Genomic DNA, 20,009 nt, shown 5'->3' with positions numbered 1-20,009 from the left:
CTCAAAAAGCAATTTGGACGATTTTTCATCTTTTGTTGCTTTCTGCCTATAACATTCTGATTTACTAAAGGTCTATGGAGTTACATGAGCTTTTTAGTGTCCCCTGGGAATTGTCCTTCAAAAATGGAGTAAAAGAGGTGCAGGGTGTTTACGGCAAGATGGAGCATACCCGTAGTGCAGCAAAGTCTCTAAACGGGCCACCAACTATCACAGGTCTTTGGTCTTCTTTGCCTAAAATACCAGTTTTTTTCCATTAGGGGTCCAGGGCTCCGGGGTAACTGCAACCACTCGCCCACAGTAGTACGCCCATGAAAGCCCACCTCATGTGAAGAATCAAGTCCAAAGATGGCTGCCGATTATCAAGCTTGTGAAGAGAAAGAAGTAGAAGGGGGAGCAAGGGAGAGCAAGGGAGAGCAAGGGAGAGCAAGGGAGAGCAAGGGAGAGCAAGGGAGAGCAAGGGAGAGCAAGGGAGAGCAAGGGAGAGCAAGGGAGAGCAAGGGAGAGGAAGGGAGAGGAAGGGAGAGGAAGGGAGAGGAAGGGAGAGCAGAGAAGCAAGGGAGAGCAAGGGAGAGCAAGGGAGAGCAGAGAAGCAAGGGAGAGCAAGGGAGAGCAAGGGAGAGCAAGGGAGAGCAAGGGAGAGCAAGGGAGAGCAAGGGAGAGCAAGGGAGAGCAAGGGAGAGCAAGGGAGAGCAAGGGAGAGCAAGGGAGAGCAAGGGAGAGCAAGGGAGAGCAAGGGAGAGCAAGGGAGAGCAGAGAAGCAAGGGAGAGCAGAGAAGCAAGGGAGAGCAGAGAAGCAAGGGAGAGCAGAGAAGCAAGGGAGAGCAGAGAAGCAAGGGAGAGCAGAGAAGCAAGGGAGAGCAGAGAAGCAAGGGAGAGCAGAGAAGCAAGGGAGAGCAGAGAAGCAAGGGAGAGCAGAGAAGCAAGGGAGAGCAGAGAAGGAAGGGAGAGCAGAGAAGGAAGGGAGAGCAGAGAAGGAAGGGGAGAGCAGAGAAGGAAGGGAGAGCAGGTTGTGGTTTGTGTTGGGGGGGGGGGGGGGAGGGGGATCTAGCTGAATCATTTTTAGTCTAAATAGACTCTGGATTGGCAGTGCTCCCCTCCATCGATCTTCGGCCGCACCTGTTCTGATGCATTTTGAGCCTCTCTTAGTCCCTCCCACCAATCAGTGGTCATGCTGAAGACACACCTCCATCAATGATTGGCTTGAAAAATATTTCCTGAGTCTCAAGAGGGACCAGGAAGTGCACTCCGAAGTGGACCTGTGGAGGACTGGAAGGGAACGGCTGAGAAACTGGGCATGGAGAATTGCTTTTGTTTTGGGTTTTTTATGCCCCCTTGATCCTTTATATAACAAACCGTGAATGGTCAGACAACCCCTTGAAGGAACCTTGGTGCAGTCACTTAATGTCTCAGGAACCTCCTATCTAGATAAATAACCCCCCCCATGTGTGGCCAAGTAACACTTATCTCTAGGGAAGAGTTGCACCCTCTAAACAGCCCCCTATAGGGCCAGCCATACTCTCTACCTTGCAGCCCCGGCCCTTCACAACAGTAATAGGCTACATGCAGAGTCTTCTGAAACTACAATTCCCAGCATGCTTTAAGGCCAGACGTCTCCTTGGGAATGTTGGGAGTTAGCGGATTACACCTCCATGCTTACTTCTTCTGGCCTCTTGACTGGCACCTTATGGAGGGGTCTACCTACGAGTTCACTTTTGTGCAGCACTTTGGAGATGACATTTTTTGCATTGTCTTTATTGCAGCTTAGAACATTCAACTTCTTTTCTTACAGTCATTGAATAAAATGTTAAAACCCTGCGGCTGCTCGAGCCTGGTGATGCCGGTGGCTTTACACAATTTGGACTACTCCGTAATGATCCAAAAAAATGGATCAACTCTCTGCAGCAGCACAATATTGACTCCGGTGACACATTGCAGACGCCCGATGCTTCCTCATAACTCCCCGAACAGCCAGCAGCTACAAGATTAAATCCGTGCAATTAATTTCTGAGAACAAAACCCCGTGTGATCGCCGGCGCGATGTGACAGCCGAGGAGTCCCCGTCACCAAGCAACAAGAGCACGCCAAGACGACTCAGGTGCTCCACGGAGGAGCAGAGCAAACATCGCACGTCTGACTGCAAAGTCAATCATTAGCCAACAAATAGCGGACGCCAGCGAAGCGAGCAACAAAACACCGGCCACTAATAGCCAGAAACACAGCAACGGGGCAAGAAACCGTGCGATGGGGAGGGGGGCAGACCGAAGCTATACTGTATAGAGGAGAAGACAGAACCTAGAAAAATAAACCTGATCCTGTCCTGTCCGCTGACATAGGTGCAGGACGCGTTACAGGCAAGGGACTGCGACACAAGGCGACAAGCCGGAACCCCACAAGGGGCTCCCCCACACGGCGACGAGCCGGGACCCCCACAAGGGGCTCCCTCACACGGCGACGAGCCGGGACCCCCACAAGGGGCTCCCTCACACGGCGACGAGCCGGGACCCCACAAGGGGCTCCCCTCACACGGCGACGAGCCGGAACCAAACAAGGGGCTCCCCCACACGGCGACGAGCCAGAACCCCACAAGGGGCTCCCCCCACACGGCGACGAGCCGGGACCCCTACAAGGGGCTCCCCCACACGGCGACGAGCCAGAACCCCACAAGGGGCTCCCCCACACGGCGACGAGCCGGGACCCCACAAGGGGGCCCGACCCAAGACTACGAGCCGGGACCCCACAAGGGGCTCCCCCCACACGGCGACGAACCGGGACCCCACAAGGGGCTCCCCCACACGGCGACGAGCCAAGACCCCACAAGGGGCTCCCCCACACGGCGACGAGCCAAGACCCCCACAAGGGGCTCCCCCACACGGCGACGAGCCAAGACCCCACAAGGGGCTCCCCCACACGGCGACGAGCCGGGACCGGGACCCCACAAGGGGCTCCCCCACACGGCGACGAGCCGGGACCGGGACCCCCACAAGGGGCTCCCCCACACGGCGACGAGCCGGGACCGGGACCCCACAAGGGGCTCCCCCACACGGCGACGAGCCGGGACCCCACGAGGGGCTCCCCCACACGGCGACGAGCCGGGGACCCCACGAGGGGCTCCCCCACACGGCGACGAGCCGGGACCCCACGAGGGGCTCCCCCACACGGCGACGAGCCGGGAGCCCACAAGGGGCTCCCCCACACGGCGACGAGCCGGGAGCCCACAAGGGGCTCCCCACACACGGCGACGAGCCGGGAGCCCACAAGGGGCTCCCCCACACGGCGACGAGCCGGGAGCCCACAAGGGGCTCCCCCACACGGCGACGAGCCGGGAGCCCACAAGGGGCTCCCCCACACGGCGACGAGCCGGGAGCCCACAAGGGGCTCCCCCACACGGCGACGAGCCGGGGACCCCCACAAGGGGCTCCCCCACACGGCGACGAGCCGGGACCCCACAAGGGGCTCCCCCACACGGCGACGAGCCGGGACCCCACAAGGGGCTCCCCCACACGGCCCAAATGCAAAGTGACAAGCTAAACTCCCACAAGAGCCCCGATAGAACATAAGCCAGGACCCCAGGATACTGATACTATACAGCAAGTGATGAACCCTCAAGGTCCCTGATGTTACAAATACGCAGAAACTATGAGAGACCTGATACAGTGTAACGAGCCATGTCCTCCTGGGCACCACAATACAGGAGAACAAGTCATGAACTTACAAAGGCCCTGATACACATTAACAAGTCATGATTACAAGACAGCTGAAGTCACAAGAGCCCTGATGACACTAACGAGCCATGACCTCCTGAGAGCCCCCTTACATTATAAGTCAAAGTCAGGAAAAGCTCCAATACACGGTAATGAGAAATTACCTCCCGAGAGCCCCCATACTCTAAAACCATGACCCTCATGAACACTGATCCCATGCAAAATATCCGGAACGCACAAGAGCCCTGTAAGGTAAGGTGCCATGATTTTATAAGAATTCGGAAGTCATGGACCCATAGGAACCCAGATACACTAACGGGCCAGGACCTCATAAGCGCAACGATACAGTGTAACAAGTCATGAACTTGCAAGAGCCCAGGGAACAAGTCATGAGAGCCCGAATACCCAATAACGAGCCATGGCCTCATGCCGGGTGACAAACCAGGACCTCACGAGACAACGATGCACTTTCATTACAAGAGGCAAAAATGTTATTTAATATTCTGCAAGTCCCATCAAGAGGTGCGGGACAGGTGCGGGACAGGTACAGAATTAATGACCGTGCAGATACACTAACAAGCCATAAAAAAACGCACGAGGACTGAAACACTGACAGAGGATACATTTACTAACTCTGGGGCGTAAACAAAAGTAACCTGAACCCACATAGTGATCATAGCAGGGGTTCCCAGAGGACTGGTGCTACAGAGCAGGCGACATACATGTTAGATCCCTCATCTGACAATAGAAGACACTTTTTGGTAACACATGACTGGGATCAGACTACGCTGGGTGTTTGTAGTCTGTCGCTATGGAGACACAGTTCTACATAGGAGCTGTAAATACAGAACGATGGGATGTTTTTTACCAAATCCATTTGCAAAGTTGTTGCCTTTTTATTATTTTAGATGCATTCAAGCAATACAAATGATGCAGAAGTTTACATGCCCTTTATTAGGAGCTATAAAAAAAAAAAAAAAAAAAAAAAAAAAAAAAGAGAAAGCAGAGATTGTACCTGGTTCGGGGCAGTTCTCCTTACTGGACAGGGTGCTGGATAAGGCATCGATAAGGGCTTCTTTAAATTGGTCAAAGTGAATCTATGGAAACAATGATAAGAGAGTTTGTGTCAATGTCCCATCCGAGAGGTGAAAACTCCCACTGGAAACAACCGAAATCTCCAGGGGTCTCCCTCCGATACAAAACAGCAACAGTCACCAAGAAGGATGACATCAGCCTGAGCATTACCGAGGCACACGGTATGAGGAGGTGCCCCAATGCCTCGCTTGTAACCAGAATCACTGATCCATCCATCCATCCATCGATCGATAATGCAGAAAGGAAAAAACAAAAACCAATCAAGTACAAAAACTATTGTATGTTTCTGATCGGTTACCAGAGGCATAGCTCTGCATTGGGGCTGTATACATAAACTGATAGGCAATTGAAGTCACGATTAATAGTCCGATATGCTTAAGAAAAAAAAAAAGCTTCTCAAGTCTGCACTAACGAGACTTTCAGTAGAGCCCCCGTCCCAGCCAAGAGGCCCCCAAGGGCAAAGTACTCCATCCAAACCCCACCAGAGTAGCAATCTCCCTCTTAGCCAAGGTGTCCACCCAAGAATGCTAAAAAGCTACCACCAAAGATACAGAATACCCTGGGGCCCTTTTAGCACTCTTGGGTGTACACCTTGGCTAAGGGGGAGACTGCAGCTCTGGTGGGGAGACTTTAACCCGTACTCCCCCCTCCAAAGCCCCCCAGAGCTGCAGTCTACCCCTTAGCCAAGGTGTCCACCCAAGAGTGCTAAAAGGTCTCCATCAAAGCTGCATAATGTCCCCACCTACTGTAGGGCCCCATGAGCTGCAAAGTGCCCCCCAAAGTGACCCCAGAGCTGTAGTCTCCCCCTTAGCCAAGGTATCCATCTAAGAGTACTAAAAGGCCCCCCATCAATACTGCAGAATGCCCCCAAGGGATGCAAAGTGCCCCCTTCAAAAGTGCCCCCATAGCTGCAGTCTCCCCTTTAGATAAGGTGTTGACCCAAAAGTGCCAATTGCTAAAAGAATCCCATCCCCACCAAAAGAAAAGAGGACCCCAAGGGCCGCAAAGAGCCTGCCTCCACTAAAGGCTCCCAGGGCCACACAGTTCCCCTCTCCAGGTCTGCAAAATCCCCAACCTGGGGTCCACCATAACTGGTAAATATAATCTCCTTATTGGAGGGCGTAGACTGGATTTAGACCAGTTTCTGTAATCACCATCAGTGGTTGGAGCTGTTGCAAGATTGTTATCCAAACCCACCTAGGAGCTGTCCAGAGCCCCTAAAAAGGACAGAATGACTGTTCAAACCAAGCCCAGGAGCTCCTGCATCATGAGGGACTAATGATTTAAATGCACCTTCCTATCTGCTTGTGGTACCATCTCGGACCTTCTTTAGATCTATGAAGCCAGAGCCAACAAAAAAGGGAGGACGGAGAAAGAGGGAAAACAAGCAGAGAAGGTGAAATTATATTCTTAGACCCCCATGATGCATGAGTGCCTGTGCTTGGTTTGCACAGTCATTTTGAATCCAGTAATCACAAGGAGGCCACACACAAAAAAAAAGTTATAAAAATGTGATATATATATATATATATATATATATATATATATATGTATATATATATATATATATATATATATATATATATATATATATATATATATATATATATATATATATATATATATATATATATATATATATATATATATATATTTATTTTTTTTATTTTTCTATAAAACAAAGTTTGTTTTGTTGTTTTTTTTTTTTTTTAAAAAAAAGGGCTCTGGTGGTGCAGGAATGTCTGGCCATTGTTCTGGAGTAATCTGCGCCCGTCCTAAGTCGCACGCTGCTCGGGAAGACAGATGGAGCCGGCTCCCGAGTCCTGCAGCAAAATCACTGTGACCAGATCAGATACAACCCGGAGGGATTACACTACACGGGAAGAGCCCGATACAGGCCGCGGCGTCATAAATTAGCCCCAATCTAATCAGTTTAATTCAAGATGCAACTGTGCGGAGCGCAACAGAATCCGAGCAGGAAATTACCACGACTCGACATTTGTTTCTTTGTTCTTATTTGCATTTTTTTTTTTTTATAAATTAATAACCGTTCACAAGAGGTGGAAGGAGGGAGAAAGCTGAAAGCCGGACACAGTGATAGAATTGCCATCAATGCCGTGCACACCGACAGTGGCAGAGAGCGTGCACAGCCAGCCGCTCTAATAAACTGCACTGGAAGAGCACCAAGACGTTCCACAGCAGTCAAAATTACCCCATCCTGTTTTTCGGGGGGGGGGGAGGGAGACCGTTTTACTCCTTTAAATAAAGCAAAAATAAGACATTTTGGTGGACCTATAGAAGGGAGTGACCTTGGAAATGACGAACCTACGGCTACCATGAAGATGTGCCGAAGATGGAAGAGAATAGATCATGCAAGACACAAAATACAGAAAACCTGCTGCAGTCTGCAAGAGGCCTGCGACCGGAAAGATTACAGCTCCTGCACGGCAAAGACTTCAAAAAGGAGAAAAGTCATCACAAAAGAAACTGCTCTAAAAAACAAAAAAATAAATAAAAATAATAATCTTGTTATTTTTAAACTAAGGCTTAAGACTCCTACTTCCTCTCCTTCCAAGAAGAGTGTACAGCAGTTTCTTTATCATCAGAGGCAGGATTAAACTATGACTTGCGATCTTATTTCCTCTCCTTCCAGGAAGAGTGTACAGGATTAAACTATGGCTCAAGACTCCTACTTCCTCTCCTTTTCAGGAAGAGTGTACAGCAGTTTCCTTATCAGAGGCAGGATTAAACTATAACTTGCGATCCTATTTCCTCTTCTTCCAGGTGACTGTACAGCAGTTTCATTGTCATCAGAGGCAGGTTTAAACTATGACTTGCGATCCTATTTCCTCTTCTTCCAGGTGAGTGTACAGCAGTTTCCTTATCATGAGAGGCAGGATTAAACTATGACTTGCGATCCTATTTCTTCTCCTTCCAGGAAGAGTGTACGGGATTAAACTATGCCTTAATACTCGCACTTCCTCTCCTTCCAGGAAAAGTATACAGCAGTTTCCTTATTAAAGGCAGGATTAAAATTGCTGATATCACCAACTCCCGTCTCCCACTCCTGTCCCTGTGCACACGCACATTAGATGCTTTAAGCTCATTGTGACTAATGAATATTTTAAATTTTCAGAAAAAGGATTTTAAATAATCCCTAGTGGCCAATGTGAGAATATAAACAATTTGCTATTTTTATAACATTCCATATGAAGAATTCACGACTGGATTTCACGGTTGACATCTCATCCACAAGTTATGTGAAGACTGTACTTTAGGCCGAGCCTTGTACATAGAGGTACATGGCTGCTATAAAATGCTTTTGCTTTAAAAAAAAAAAAAAAAAAAAGGACCTGTAGCAGGGGGTGTGAATAGTTATGCATAAGATAATCCCCATTACAATGGAATGGAAGGGTTGAAGGACATCTCTAAACACATTTTAGCCATGGGTGATGGAGAAGAGTTGATGGCTCCGGATGAGATGGATGATGGTCCCTAGATCTCGTCTTCCATTGTATTTTTGTTATGTCCATTATTGACCCAGTCAGCTCGTGTCTCCACATTTGTGACCCCTTTAAGGTCAGCCCGGCGTCTGGTCCAATCCCCATAATGTCCACCATAAATCCATCCCGGCGCTGGTTCTTTGCATTTCTTTCTTTGCTCTCTTGAGCAATATAACCTCGAGCAGTCCAGACTACGGGCAAGACGCTTCCCTAGGAGTCCTTACATCTCAGACAACCTTCAAGAGGCCGCCGGCTGCAAGAAAAGACCTTCTTGAAAACAACTCTAGTCCCCAAGCACCTCATTAGACATATATACAACCCTTCCATGTATACAACTGCTTAAGAAAAAAAAAAACTGAAAAAATAAAGAAATGGAGAATATTTTTCAGATTTAAAGAGACAGTAGCACCTAAAAATTACCCAGGGTTTTTTTTTTTTATTGATGATGCTTTCTCGCCTGCAACTAAATTACTATCTAGACAAGAGCAAATCAAAATACTCAGCCCGTCTGGAGATTGAGTCTACAATCTCACGTCTTTGTTTCCAGACATGTCACCCTCCAGGAAGCGGACCACAAGCATTTGTCATGACATCTCATGAATATGCATGATGACTGGAGACAACACAATGAGGACACAGGGAGCGAGGGGGGGGGGGGGGGGGGGGGTTTGAGAGGAGCCGCAGCATCTACTCAAAATGAAGGCTACAGCTCCGAAATCAGAATTCCATCCACTCCTCTCCACCGCGACGCCTCCACTCCCTTCAGCTCCGCTCCCATTTACACCGAGCGCCTTCCTGTTCCCTACAATTAGGACGGAGCTTTATGGGATCTGACGGCGGGCTTATCACTTCAATGCTTTTAAAGGGCCATACACAGCTGAATGACAGACCATCCCCCCCTCCAAAGCGCACCAAAAACCCAGTCCTAAATATAGGAGTTTTTTTGCAGGAGAAGCTCTCCAAATATAAAAAAAAAAATTAAACAAAAATGTTGGCATTGGTGGGCAGTGTAGTGCATAATGAAACTGCCCCAGACTGTGCAGCAAGGGGTTAACCCCAATGCTGTTTTTGTCCAGCCCCCTCTCCCGTCCAGGCCCTGCTCTTCCTGTGTTTGGGAGGGGACTCCGTCCTGGCCCCTCCCGAATTCCCAATCCCACCTATAGGGTGTAATTTCTACCTATATATTGGGGTCTGGGCCGGTGTCCGGCCTCTTCCCCTGGTATCCCAGGATCCGGAGCAGCTCTGCCTGGTGGAAGCAGGAGAAACCCGATGGACCTTCACATCCTTGAGACGCTGCAGGCCCATGCGTGGCATGAAGGTTAGGGATGACTGGCTCATTTATTTGCAGAGCTCAGCTCTCCTCAGTCACAGCTAGGGGCTATGTTGCAGAGAGCTGCAGCACCTGCCCGGGAAGTGTTTCTTCTCCTAGGTGCTTCCTTCGGGCCCCTGCCCCACGTGCATCCCTGCTTTTCCTGTCCCTGCTTTTAGCACTGCAGGCAGGCTTTAATAAACACCTCACAACTGTTGCTCCCTCAGCCCCCCTCCCTGTTGTTTTCACACAGCACAGTTTGCTCCACGCCCCCTTCATCTCCCCTGCAGCTCCCAGCACTTCTAGTGCATTCGTATCACAGCAGTATTACTTTAACCCCTCATATACTGCCATGGACAATGACACCACTTCCTCTTCTGCAGGTTTTGGGCAGTGTGTCTGCTCACCAGCCTGTATCCCTGGCTCAGAGCCTCCAAATAGTGAACACCCCCCCTAACTCCCCTCCTGTGCTGCATACCTGTGAGGGTCTGCCACGTTCTCAATTAACCCTTGATGCCCAAGCTGTCCCCTTCTTCACATCCACAGCTACTTTCACAATGTCTAAATCCTTGCAGACCACAGGGGTCCTGCTTATGTCCTACCAGTGATCGGTCCCGCTTCCCCTCTGCGTTGGGCTATGTGCCCACGTGGCGTGTTTTCATGCAGTTACGCTGCGTTGTGCACCGCAGCGTGGCTGCATGCATCCTGCGTCCCCAGCACAAGCTATGAAGATTGTGCATAATTCATGCCCACATGGCGTATTGGAACGCGGCGCTTCGGCTACTGCCGGGGCGCTGCGTTCTAAGAAGTGATATGTCGCTTCTTTTGTGCGCTCTGCATGCAGCCCCCGCTCTGTCTATGGGGGGGGCTGCGTGCGGAGCGCATGAAATCGGCTTTTCAGTACGGACTGTTTCTGCGGTGGTTTGGGGCGCACGTGTGCTGTTCAGATCGCTGCGGAAATTTCTGTAGGGATAGAACGCAGCGTGGGCACATAGCCTTGCATCGGTCGGATCTGCACGATCAGCGTCGCTCGCCGGATCGGTGCAGGAGGCGCTTGAGGCATTCTTCACGGAACTTCTCCCGTACATACAGAAGCCGGCGTTCACACTCATCTGGTAGAAGTCGCCTTTTGAATTTCTTTTGAGGGCTCAAGCGTCTCGAGGGTGACTGATGAGTGTGCACTAACATCTATGGTGCAGCCTACGAGGAAACAGGAATTGGTCTGCTACTGAACAGCCCGGAGATGTGAGGTATGCCCCTTCCCACGTCAGCGGTGGTGTATCTACGGCGAATTCCCCAGAGATGGCATCCACATCAACATCCGGTGTGTTCACGGAGGCTTGGGGGATTAAGGCATTACAGCTCCTTAAGGTGGCATTCTTTATCTTCATTGTTTGAGAGATCGGGCGCTTCGAGGATGCCTGGCGGTCTTGTGCTGTCACGTCAGCGGTGGTGTTTTGATGGATACTCCCCCTGTGATAGCATCATGTCGACTAAGTCACGTTTATATTAGTCCCAGTACTTATAAGAAACCCAGGGTCACGAGAACGATTAGTAATTGGCTACAGGTTTTTCAGTCCTGGGTCAGAAACATCCCGACCGTGGTCCTGAAATGTTCATTTATCAAAACCTAATTTATAGTTCCTATAAACTCACGGTGGTTATGGGTGTAGTTGGTATTATGAGGATTTTCAGCGTCTGCTTGCCCCTACACCCTGGCATTGGTTTGGGTGTCCAAGCCATGGATTTCTGGCTTAGGTTAATGACCGTACAGAAGCCAGTATACCACTTTTGAATCCACGGCCACTGTGCCGGGAGCTTCACAAGGTCCAGCCATGGTGGCCGTGCGCCGCCCAGGAGCGTGTTGGTTGTTTAATGATTGACACTTCCGGTTCTTTGGGTTATGCAATACTAGCACGAGTGTTCTGCTTGCTGCGGAGCCATTTGGCTGTTAGATGCCCTCACCCTCCTTCCAAGGTCCTCGGTAAAATGGTACAAATGTCTCAGACGACCCCGGTAAAGGTATCAGAGATGCCCCTTGTGGCTTGACAAATATCCCAATAAGGATGTGGCTGGTCATATCAGTTTTGCATTTTTCTTTCACTTTATTTGTTCTTTTTTCTGATGGTTTTAGCGCTGTTTTTGGCAATCAGTGGTGCCGGGGCACCTGGCCCTCACCTTGTTAACTTTTTGTTTGACTGCTAATTTTTCCCTTTCAGAATTGTTCCCTATTGTCATTGCTGTGGAGTTTTGCCACAAGTCACTAGCCAACTGTAATATTTTGTGTGATGTTACGCTGCATACAATACACATTTGGATCCGAGCATGGGCTACGGGTTCTCAGAGTTATGCTCCATATTGATTGTCTCGTTTCTGTTTGCGGGATTTTTCAGCTGGTACCCAATGCCAGCCCGGTGGGTTGCCATTGCCACACCGCTGCGAGATCTTGTCGGGACCAACTCCTGACAGAGATTAGGACTTCAGATCCCCCTTCAAAGTGGCAACTTTATGGATAGGCGTGAAACAGTGGTTAGGTATAGGTATGCTGGTAGCTGGTCCCTCGGTTCTGATAACTTTACCTGTTCGGAGGTTACCCTCCAATATTTGATGCACCTTTATAACTTTGGTCTTCCGCCTCTGTAGCCCAGAAGCATTTATTTGTATTTTGTTTCATTTTTTGATGGGATGTTCTACGTTACTAAATCTTGTTATTTGCAAATCCCTTTAATGGCTGGTTTAAGTCCCACCAATCCATAGATAAGAGGCATCCCAATTTTTTTTTACCTGATGCTTCTTCAGTTAATTGACTATGCAGGCTGTTTGTTCAATCCCACGGGAGATATCCCTGTTGTCCACAACCTTTAACTTGGCCTTTTCTGGGCCCTCAGAGTCAGCGAACTCGCCACACCGTCCAAGAATAGTTTTGTTGCCTTCAATTGTGTGCCATACTACTTATTGACCCTTCATGCGTATCTGCATTCAGGAGCCCAAACTGACCAAGTGGCCAGAGATTCTGGGATTAGACTGTTCCTTCCCCTGGCCCTACCTGCCCTTTGCGTTTGATGGAATTTTTGTTTGTCGGTCTACTGGTACCTCAATGTTAGTTTATTAGGATGGTTCCCCCCTTACTAGGTACCAGTTTACCGCTCCTTTTTTCGGTGCTGCCTCACCGCTTGCCGTTTTTTCACCCCCTGATCACTTTGGGACCCATTCCTTTTCATTGTGGCAGCCACTGAGGCTGCCAGGGCGGGCTTTATCAGACTCTGATATACAGTGCATATTGGTAAATTGCGCTCTGCTTTTTTTTTTTTTGTCAGATATGCATCGCACGATTTATTTCAGGAAGTAACCAATTTTATAGCACATTTACTTTAATTTCTTTAAAGGTTCGGCATTGCTATAAAAAAAAAAAAAAAAAAAAAAAAAGTTTTTGGATTGTTGGCCATTTCTACGTGTTTTGGGCTCTTCAGAGAGCTGGTAACAGTCGCAATCTTGGATTCTACTCTGTCGAACTGCTTAGTGGTTGGGTTCGAGGCCTGAGATGGCTCAGGTCTTGTTGGAGGTGGTTGCCATCAGCAGGCAGTTGTCTGCTCCGATGATTTTAGTTGGAAGGTGACAACCGAAGGTTAATGCTTCAAGATGGTGTGCTCTTGGCAGATATCGGTCTGGATACAATTTTATCTATGATCCAGGGCGGCCTGGAGCAAGCCTTTTTCCAAATGGTGGGGGTCGGAGTTCAGTTTGAGACTGGTCTCCTCCTTGGCATGTGTCAACAGCATTCTGGTGAGAGAGCGGAAGTCCTTGGTCCTGTGGTAGAGTGTCCCTTCTCACCTGGAGTCAAGTTATGTTTTACAAGTTCTAAAGAGTTTGGAAAAAGTTTATAAAATATGTTTTACAAGTTTTAATGAGTTTGGAAAAGTTTGTAAAATAATAATATATCAGTAAAGCTGTGACCGATATCTGCCAACAAAATGGTGTCTGTCTTTATTTCATTAGGACGGGCCTTTATTTGGATGCAATGGTTCTTTGTTTTGTCTGTGCAGTCTGAGTTTCTACTCCGAAAACGCAACAAAAATACTCCGCGTACACGCAGCAACGCACAGACTTGGCGCTTTCCATAAGGAGAAGCTTTATCAGAGATTTTCAGGTTGCCAGGGTCGCATGAACTCAATACTAGTCCCGCCCCTTCTGGTCACATGGTCATGGTCATCAGCAAAGTTCCTTCTAGTCACTTGGTAAAACTATTCTATAATAGAATTAGGCTAGCTTCACACTTGCGTTGAACGGCATCCGTTGCATTGCGTTGTGTGACGGATGCAACGGATGCGTTACATATAATGGCACAACGGATCGTACAAAACAACGGAAAGCTTTTTTTTTTTTTTTACAATTTTACCGGCAGCAGACTATTGTGAACAATCAGCTGATCCCCCGGCGGCCGGGCGCTCAGCTGAACATTCGGCCACCGAGAGACAAAATAAAAGTTTCTGTGATAAAAAGATAAAAAAAAAAAAAAAAAAAATGATGATGAATGAGCATGCGCAGTGAAAAATAGAGGACTCCGCAGCTCAAAAAACATTACATGCTGCGTTCCTTCCGCCCGGCGGACGCAACGCGTCGGCCAGCGGAAGCAACGCAGGTCCTTTTGGCACAATCCGTCATACAAGTCTATGGGAAGCAGTGGAATCCGTTAACGGATTCCGCTGTTTTCCAAAAGGGCGGATTATGACGGAAGGAAATTAACGTAAGTGTGAAACTACCCTTAGCATAAATAACAGACGGACAGGCCAGGGATCACTATGAATACCCTACTATCAGCTGATCGGCAGCTGCTGTCACTCAAAAAGCTGCTCATTTTACACACTTTACTTACCTTTATTTCAAAACTATACATCAGAGCTAACGAACAAAAGGTATATATAGAATCAGCCTGATCGTGCCAGTATAGCACTGTATGTATAGAATCAGCCTGATCGTGCCAGTATAGCCCTGTATGTATAGAATCAGCCTGATAGTGCCAGTATAGCACTGTATATATAGAATCAGCCTGATAGTGCCAGTATAGCACTGTATGTATAGAATCAGCCTGATAGTGCCAGTATAGCACTGTATATATAGAATCAGCCTGATAGTGCCAGTATAGCACTGTATATATAGAATCAGCCTGATAGTGCCAGTATAGCACTGTATGTATAGAATCAGTCTGATAGTGCCAGTATAGCACTGTATGTATAGAATCAGCCTGATAGTGCCAGTATAGCACTGTATATATAGAATCAGCCTGATAGTGCCAGTATAGCACTGTATATATAGAATCAGCCTGATAGTGCCAGTATAGCACTGGCTTCAGGTTATATAGGAAACTCCTGGTGAGTGGTGGGCTTTAAATTACAGTAATACACAATTGCAATAGACCAGATTCCAGACATAGCTGGCGCACCGTGCCCACTGATATGCCGCCAGACAACATGCCCTGCAACTCACCCCTCGTCTGTCGGCTCCTCCATCATTTACCCTCCCCCATTTTTTTTTCCAAGGATCTTCATTATTATCACATCATGTGATTCCTTACCCGGCCAAGTGGGTTGTCCAGAAGAAGAACTTGCTGTAATGAGGGGGCCACTTCCTCCAGCTGCAGCATATGACAGAGGTCCGTCAGCTCTTCCTGCCCCAAAGAACCCGTGCCCGTGGTGTCAAAACTATCAAACAGCTCCTTAAGACGAGCTTCATACTGGTCCTGCTCCATCCCATAGCCACCACTGTGTCCTGCAACAGAACAAGTTGGGTATATTCATTTAGAAGGAATATATGCAAAATACGGACATCTAATAACGGTATATTATTACAGGTGTGCGGTCATCAACAAGCACCAATGCATAAAGACAACCCAGAGAGGAAAAAGGTCTCAGACTGGTTCCAATCAAAGAATATTCAAAGCGGTTATCTGGTTCCAAAATATTATATATCTGGTGCATTCATTACATCTCTGCTTGCTGTCAGGGAAAGACACCATGAGACTGGAAATCTGTCTAGACCCAACCCTTGAGCGTAGCAGATCCACAGTGATTTGTCACAAAACTGCAAGCAAATTCTGATGCCAAAGTCAATGACAATCCTGAAGTGTAGTGCACACGTAGGGCATGTCTTACTATCAGATTTGGTGCAGAAAGTAATCTGCAGTGTCAATTCTTTTAATATGAAAAACAAAAAAAAAAAAAATAAAAACGCATCTGTTCCCGCTGCATTTTTCTTGGCCATTAATGTAGAAATTTCTGCACCCAAATCCTCAATGTGTGCGCGTCTAATCACCAGCACAAACCTTCCCCAGCTCTGACCGTTTGCTACAATGTATCAAATATAAAGTTACAGAACTTTTCATTATACAGCATATTTGCAAAAACAGGAAAAGGTCCAGTTTTGTACTTTTTTTTAATCAATATTTACAGTTATTTTATTTTTAATACATTTTTTTGGAGTTTTTGTTCTGCTGTTCTCCAATTATAAGGGGTTGTGTCAAAATGACAGTGGGAAAATGAGTAATGCAACATGTACAGACAATTGAAGCAGTGAGGACCAGTCCAACTCGAATACTGGTGATCATATTGGGAAACCAGTCGTTACTGGTGATCACTTTGGATCCCATTGGGAAACTGCAATGCACATTCGCAATTATTGGATTTTTTTCACGTGCAAATCCTGCACTCTGCTTATTCTTTAACCCCTGCTTTATCAGGAAAGCCCTAATCTTAAAGGGAACCTGTCACCGTTTTTTTCCCTATTAAAGCAAAAATCTCCCCTTGTGCAGCTCCTGGGCTGCGTTCTAGGAAGGTGCACCTTGTCGCTGGCCCCCCTTGCAGACCCCTAAAAGAACTTTATAAAATCTTACCGTTTCCTATGCAAATAAGTTTGGTTGGCCAGATGGGCGGGCTCTAATTCGGCTCCTGTCCCCCCTCTTGCCACTGTTTGCCATCCCCCAGTCATGATGTACATGGATGATGCCGCCCCACGCTGCTGGAGTCTCGCGCAGGCGCATTTTGCTGTGCCCCTATCACGGGGCTGAACATAAAGTTTCCCTCGCGCGAGCGCTGGTGATGTATGTACTTGCACAGGCGCGAGATTATGTGCGGTGCTGTGTATGACCTCACCATCGTCATCCTCGTACCTGCCCATAATCTCACGCCTGCGCAACTACATCACCGGCGCTTGCGCGAGGGAAGCTTTATGCTCAGCCTCGCAATAGGGGCGCAGCAAAATTCGCCTGCGCGAGACTCCAGCAGCATGGGGGGGCATCATCCATGTAAATGATGACTGGGGGACAGCAAACAGCGGCAGGAGGGAGGACAGGAGCCGAATCAGAGCCCACCCATCTGGCCAACCAAACTCATTTGCATAGGAAACGGTAAGATTTTATAAAGTTCTTTTAGAGGTCTGAAAGGGGGGGGCAGCAACAAGGTGCACCTTCCTAGAATGCAGCCCAGGAGCTGCAGAAGGGGATATTTTTGGTTTAATAGGGAATAACTGGTGACAAGTTCCCTTTAAATTAAAACATACAATATAACCTAGACTGGACGCAGCTCCGAACCAGTAGCCGAGGAGGGGTGGGTACAGGTACACCCTAAATAAGCCCCCAGGCCCAATTCTAGGGGGCTCCATTGGGGTGATATCACACAACCTCTATGTATCCTTAAAGGAATGATTGAATTCCGTGTATCATTGCAGATTCCCTGATAGGCAAGCACTGGATGACCGAGCCCTTCCCTTTCCTGGGGTTCTGCTCTCCCCTCGTTCTTCACTTCACTAACAAAAAATAAATTTGCTTTCTTACAAGAGGTGTTCCTTTGCAAGGTCAGGCAGATGGCATTTGGAGGGTTAATCTAATCAACTCCGGTAGAAATGATCAAAAGCAGTTTGCCCCCGCTACGATTACATTACGTATTCTTGGCGCAGCGCGACTCTTGAGCGGCTGCCAGCGCGCACAATGTAATTAGCGATCGCGATTAAGTCATTGTCCTGAAATAGCCGAGTCTGTCACCAGCAAATACAAAGTATCGGGTTTGTTTTCTCTATCCAGGCCCAAATTCCAAAAGCAAAACAAACATTTATTGGTAAATTCCAGTTATCTGAAGACGAACTCTAAGGGGCTAAATATTAGCAAATTAAAGGGATTGTACAAGATAAGAAAAACCTAGCCTGGATTCTTCCAAAAACAGCGCCACCTCTGTTCACAGGTTATGTGTGGTACTGCACATAGATCCCATTTTCTTCAATGGAGCAGAACTGCAATACTCTGACACAAACCAGACAGGAAGAAAGCAGCCATGTGGAGTTTGTCTTTAAAAATTAGCGTTGGTAAACTACATACCTTCATTGGCCATTCACATGTATAATGATGCAGGTCAAGCTATAATCATGTCTACTGTGTCCTGATTAATGTCTTAGGTCTTAAGAATCCAAATTGATCTTGGATTGACCTATGACCTTTTCAACCTATTATTTCGGGTACCTGGGCATGTGCTAAACCAGCACATGTGCAGACGCTTCTTCTACACTTTCTTGGGCCACCTGGTGCAAGCGCAGAGGCCGCCTTGGTCAGATTCTCAGATTTCAGCACGGCTTCTACTGATGTACGATGCTCAAAAATAAATCAATGAAGCCACAAATTGGAGGCACGATATCCCATTAGAAAGTTGTTTTTTAAAAAAAAAAAAAAACAAGAATTGATCAGACATGTATTGAGAGCCCCTTTAAGCAAAACAGTTAAATGGGAGGATTAGGATTTGTACACAGCGGCTTCGTTGTTTCTACAGCCCAAGGGACAGACGGGGAAGGTGCAGGCGAGATCATGCGGTGTGGTCACAGGAAAGTCCTGAGAGACACAATACGAGGACTGTGTGCAGCAAATCGAGAAGTGGTGACATGAGAGATTATATATACCTACACTTTGATTGCCTGCAAGAAAAGATACACAAAAATGGAACTCGTGATAAATAGTCCTCACACTGTGCAATTGGTCCAGATCTTCTCTCTCAACCAATCTTGTCTAAACTTTGCCTGAAGAAAGAAGATTCCGATAGAAAAACAGACCCCTCGACACTTCTTTCTAGCGAAAGGTGAACTCAGAGCCAAATCCAGAAGAACGTAACATGAATTTGACTCCAGAAAACTAAGAAATACCTCAAGAGATCAAACAATGGTCATCAACCAGCAGGAGAGTAAAAAGCAACCATAGAGGCCGGTAAAGATGGGAAATGGGGCTGCACCCTACCATAGTCATCCTTATGTGCAAGTGCATAAAGTACAGTGACCCCTTCGTGCGCACCAGCCCCAGGGCACTGACACCCCACCGTGCGCAATAACCCAGCGCCACCATGACCCCCTCCACCATACACACTGGCTTTGCGCCTCCATCCCCCCCATGTGCACTGGCCCCACGCCTCCATGACCCCACCCCCGTGTGTACTTGTACGTACTGGCCCTACATCACCCTACAAACACAAACACCCCTTGTCAGCTCGTGTGCACTGGCCCCATGTGGCCTTGACACTCCACCCCCCACCTCTCCCCATGTGTACTGGCCGTGCCCCCCTACAAATCCCCCTCCCAGTGTGCACTGGTACTGTGCCTAACACAACCACCCCTCGCCTCCCACTGTGTGCACTGGTCTCCCGCTGCAGTGACCCCTCACCCTCCGGTGTGCACTGGCCCCGCACCACCATACAAATCCCTCCTTCCCGTGAGCACTGGCCCTGTGCCACCCTATATTACACCCACCCTACCCTGTGCTCATTGACCCCACAACCCACCACCCCACCCTGTGCTCACTGGTCCTGCACTGCCCTGCAACCCCTCCTCCCCACCCCATGCGCACTGACCTCTCCTTGCCCCCTTCAATCATGTGTGACGCGCTGGCAAAACCAGGTAGTCACCCATAGTTCACATCCTCCTTGTTACCATCACAACCCACACCTAGGTATAACACTCAGCCATAAAACCCTGGTCACCCCCTCATGATAACTAGTACACACCAGTGGGCGGGATCAGGCGGATGAGAACGCCTACCTAGGGGTCCTGAGGAGTCAGGGGTGGGAACTCGAGAGACGAGCTTTGACAGTTGAAGTGTGGAGAGCTGACTGTAGTGTAGTCAGGGGTTGTAGCCCCTGGACTCCTTGGCTGGGTGGCAGACAGTGAGCAGAGCCACAGGCGACGGAGATCCGGTTGCGGGAGACCAGATAGAGCAAAATGGAAGCCCAACGTGGGGGATAGGGTGCCCGCCAAGAACCCACTAAAATCCCAAGGGTCAGCTTTCGCGGGCCACAGCTCCCAACACAAAATGAACCGGGAGTGGACTTCTCCGGTCCATGCGAAGTCGTCCAAAAGAGAAGGAAAACACAAAGTTCTGGA

General features: G+C 48.4%; 1 protein-coding gene across 3 annotated transcripts in view; it reads right to left on the bottom strand.

Annotated features, from left to right (window-relative positions):
* NIN (ninein) overlaps positions 1-20,009 on the bottom strand; it is a 108,809-nt gene that overhangs the window by 68,573 nt on the left and 20,227 nt on the right. For all 3 annotated transcript variants that reach the window (XM_075330108.1, XM_075330109.1, XM_075330110.1), the window contains exons 2-3: positions 15,181-15,374; positions 4,717-4,798 (exon numbers count right to left, since the gene is read on the bottom strand). In XM_075330108.1, coding sequence (XP_075186223.1) covers positions 4,717-4,798; positions 15,181-15,354 — 256 coding nt within the window. In that variant the 5' untranslated portion in view covers positions 15,355-15,374. The remainder of the gene's footprint in view (positions 1-4,716; positions 4,799-15,180; positions 15,375-20,009) is intronic.

The sequence above is a fragment of the Anomaloglossus baeobatrachus genome, chromosome 12 (assembly GCF_048569485.1).
Source record: "Anomaloglossus baeobatrachus isolate aAnoBae1 chromosome 12, aAnoBae1.hap1, whole genome shotgun sequence".
Lineage (NCBI taxonomy): Eukaryota > Metazoa > Chordata > Amphibia > Anura > Aromobatidae > Anomaloglossus > Anomaloglossus baeobatrachus.
The sequence above is the reverse complement of the archived record's forward strand: the minus strand, read 5'-3'. Positions and strand labels throughout refer to the sequence as shown.